At 33.0% G+C, this 3237-nt stretch overlaps 1 protein-coding gene across 1 annotated transcript; it reads left to right on the top strand.

Annotated features, from left to right (window-relative positions):
* The first annotated feature begins 564 nt into the window (after positions 1–564).
* On the top strand, positions 565–2466 carry LOC133816242 (uncharacterized). Its single transcript, XM_062248843.1, has 2 exons — positions 565–1029; positions 1114–2466. The coding sequence occupies exon 2, from the start codon at positions 1466–1468 to the stop codon at positions 2264–2266; it is 801 nt and encodes a 266-aa protein (XP_062104827.1). The 5' UTR covers positions 565–1029; positions 1114–1465; the 3' UTR covers positions 2267–2466.
* The last annotated feature ends 771 nt before the right edge of the window (positions 2467–3237 follow it).

Here is a 3237-nt window from a genome sequence, read left to right as displayed (position 1 = left end):
TTGCAAGGAAGTATTCTGAATATTATTTGAGTTTTATTAGCTGTAATAATATTTATTCCAAAAACTGGTACCTTCAGCTGAACAACAGTACTGCATTTTTATGCTCAAATTAATTAGAGAAAAATAATTAGAAACAAGGGAAGGAGGAAGCAACCACCTTGTACCTTTTCATATGCAAATGACTAAAATACTTTATTTCTCAAGTAATATCGAAGCACAATAAATTGAATTTACATAGCTAGGGAGGGATCTTGATTAATTTCCAGTCAAATAAATCCCTGCATTACCAGATAGGAGCAGGACCTGACATTTTTGTCCTTGTGGGTTCCTGTGGCCTGAAAAATCCCACAGCGGTGCAGAAAATAGCGGGAGAAAAGTTTGGTTTCTTCCCTCTTGATGAAAGTAGTAGGCTTCTTTTAGTTATTATACATGTCAAATTATATATGAAGTGAAGGCCAGTAAATGGGGTTTGACTAGTTTTGATTTTTAAAAGAATATATATGTATATGAGCAAATATGTATTAATAGGTTTTAATTTCATCTTCTATCTACCATGAAGTTTCAGGAGCGGTGCTTCTGATAATAATAATAATAATAATATGTATACATTTCATATATATTTTGCAAACTTTATTATTATAAATTTGGCTGCATTGAAGTTGGAAGGGAAAAGTGCCATGTGGTGAGCTCAGATGTGTGCACATGGTGTCTCAGATTTCAAAGCAAAGAGACTCCAAATCAAAGCAGGGGAAAGAGAAGTGTTTTGGGTTTTTCAAGAGAATCATCAGTTGCAGAGGGAAAACCCACCTGACTTGGTTTTTTAAAATTAAAGAATCAACCCTTTTATTTATATTTTACCATTATTTTAAAAGGAATGGGCACTTGGGAACTGTGATTTATGTGATAGGAGGGGCAAATTAAACTTTTCTCGGTGCAAAGTCCACTAATTTTGTAATAGAAAAAAAAAAATTCTCATGTTGGTTAACTCTTGCCCCTGCTGCTTCCTCTTTGCAAACAGTACTTCATCATGTATATCTGTTTCTTCACATCTCAAAGCATTTTACAGTTTATGTTCGTATTCTTTCTTCTTGATATTGATGTCCTCTTTTGCAGAGTTCTCTTTCCAACTCCCATGTAAGCCTTTCTTTTTCTCATGCTAGTTTAGCCTTTTCATTCTAACATATATAGATCCATATCCTTGCTAGTTTCTTTCTTTCTTTCTCTTCCCAGATTAAATTTGTAGTGTAAAAGGGTTTATAGCCATATAATCCTTGTTGTTTATATCTCAAGCTAATCTATATTCCCCGTTCCTTTATTATTGTCTTCCCATTTTGATTGTTCTTGATATCATATAAATAAATGAAGTTTCTCCCTTTGTAGCTCCCTGTCATATAGCTTTATATACCATTAATTAACTTTTTGTATATATCATAAGTGTAGACTTTGCTTTTAGTTTGATATATCCATGAAGTGGGAAGAAAATAAAATGGTTGAATATGAGATGGTCAGCCATTTATGTTCCTTCAGAAACTCACCACCATGGTTTTTACTCCTTGTTCCTGTACTGTTAATTCTTGTGGGATTAGTTTTTGGGCTAAAATTATTCTTCTCTACGCTTCTCATCATAACATCTACAATAATCTATCTCTTCGCATTATATATAATCTCAAAGCCAAAAGCAGTTCTAGTCCAAAGTTTAGTACCACCCCAGAAAGATAATGTTCAAATCTTGGAAGACCAAACCAACCAAGATATCATCACTAGTAGCAGTAATAGTACTACTACCACTCCTTATCCCAACTCGCCGGATGACTTGCAATCCGAAAGCGAGTTCTTGGATCACCAATCATCGACGACAGATGATTCACAAGTACTAGATGATCAGTGGCCGTACAGAAACGACATGAACAACATCGTGAAACGACAATGGAGGCACACAGATTTCTCCGACGACGGCTCCATCTCTGACGAGGAAAGCCTCATTGAGATCTCTCTCCCAAGTGGGCATTACGTTGATCATCATCATGATCATGATCATCAAAATCACAAGGAAGATCTTGAGCCCATGTCGTTTAACCTTCATCATCAGAAGAGTAATATAATGGGTAAAGATCTGTTCCCCGATGCCTCATGCAATATCTTCAGAGAGCGTAGCTTGATGGAGTTGTTGGCCGAGATTAATGAGATGAATGAAGAAGAAAATTTGATTGAGATTGATATATCTATGGGATCCATCAAGTGTTCCAGGTTTGAGATTCAAGCTTGAGCTTTAACTAGAGCTAATCGATACTAGCTTCTTTTTTCACTTTAAATTTTACTATTCAAGTTTAAAGTTTTTGATCCACTACATGGATTTGGCTGGTATTAATTATTACATGTACACTACTTTTGTGTTTTTTGTCGTGTTATAATATATAGTAGCAATAATAAGCAATAATATTCTGGTGCACTAGTATAAACCTTCTCTTGATCCATCTACTAATAATAATCTTTATTGTGTACTTTAATTGGATACCCATTAAAGCACTTATTATAGCGTGGCCCATTTTTATTTGAGATATATTTATGCTTGAGTGAAACGCAAATTTTATTTAATTTTTATAAGTTTTTTAAGGGATGACCAGTTGATGATGATGATGATGATGGACTTCCACTTTTGTTTTTCTTTTTCTCAGTTGATTGATCCATCTCCTCCTTTTTCTCCTGTCCGTTTGTCTTCTTTAATTTGATGATCACTTTTAGACCTGCTACACTTATTGGATCTAAACATCTCGCACATACATTTTTTGGTACAGTGACCCTTATTTTATAACACCTTTCTTATATTACTCTTACTACTACTATTCTCTAACACTACATTATTTCGTATGTACTCTTATTTCACTCGATTATTTGGATCAAAAACGGCTCAAATTAAGTTGAGATATTTATAGCTAGGTCGGTCAACTAATACTGTAATAAATAAATTGCAATATTTTCTAGTGATTAATTGATGATTAAATTCATGTATATAAGTTATACATGTACATGTTGCTGCGATCCAATAATATCTATATTATTTCGGGTAAAACTCATGATGACCATTGATCAGTGTTTATTATCGCTTACCACTACATATAAATATATATATATATATATCTTCAATATATATATATATATAGAAATTATTAGTTTTAAGGGATTTTTATTTTTTAAATGTTAATTTTAACAGAATATTTTTATATTTAACATAATATT

The sequence above is a fragment of the Humulus lupulus genome, chromosome 2, assembly GCF_963169125.1.
Source record: "Humulus lupulus chromosome 2, drHumLupu1.1, whole genome shotgun sequence".
NCBI classification, from domain to species: domain Eukaryota; kingdom Viridiplantae; phylum Streptophyta; class Magnoliopsida; order Rosales; family Cannabaceae; genus Humulus; species Humulus lupulus.
The sequence above is the reverse complement of the archived record's forward strand: the minus strand, read 5'-3'. Positions and strand labels throughout refer to the sequence as shown.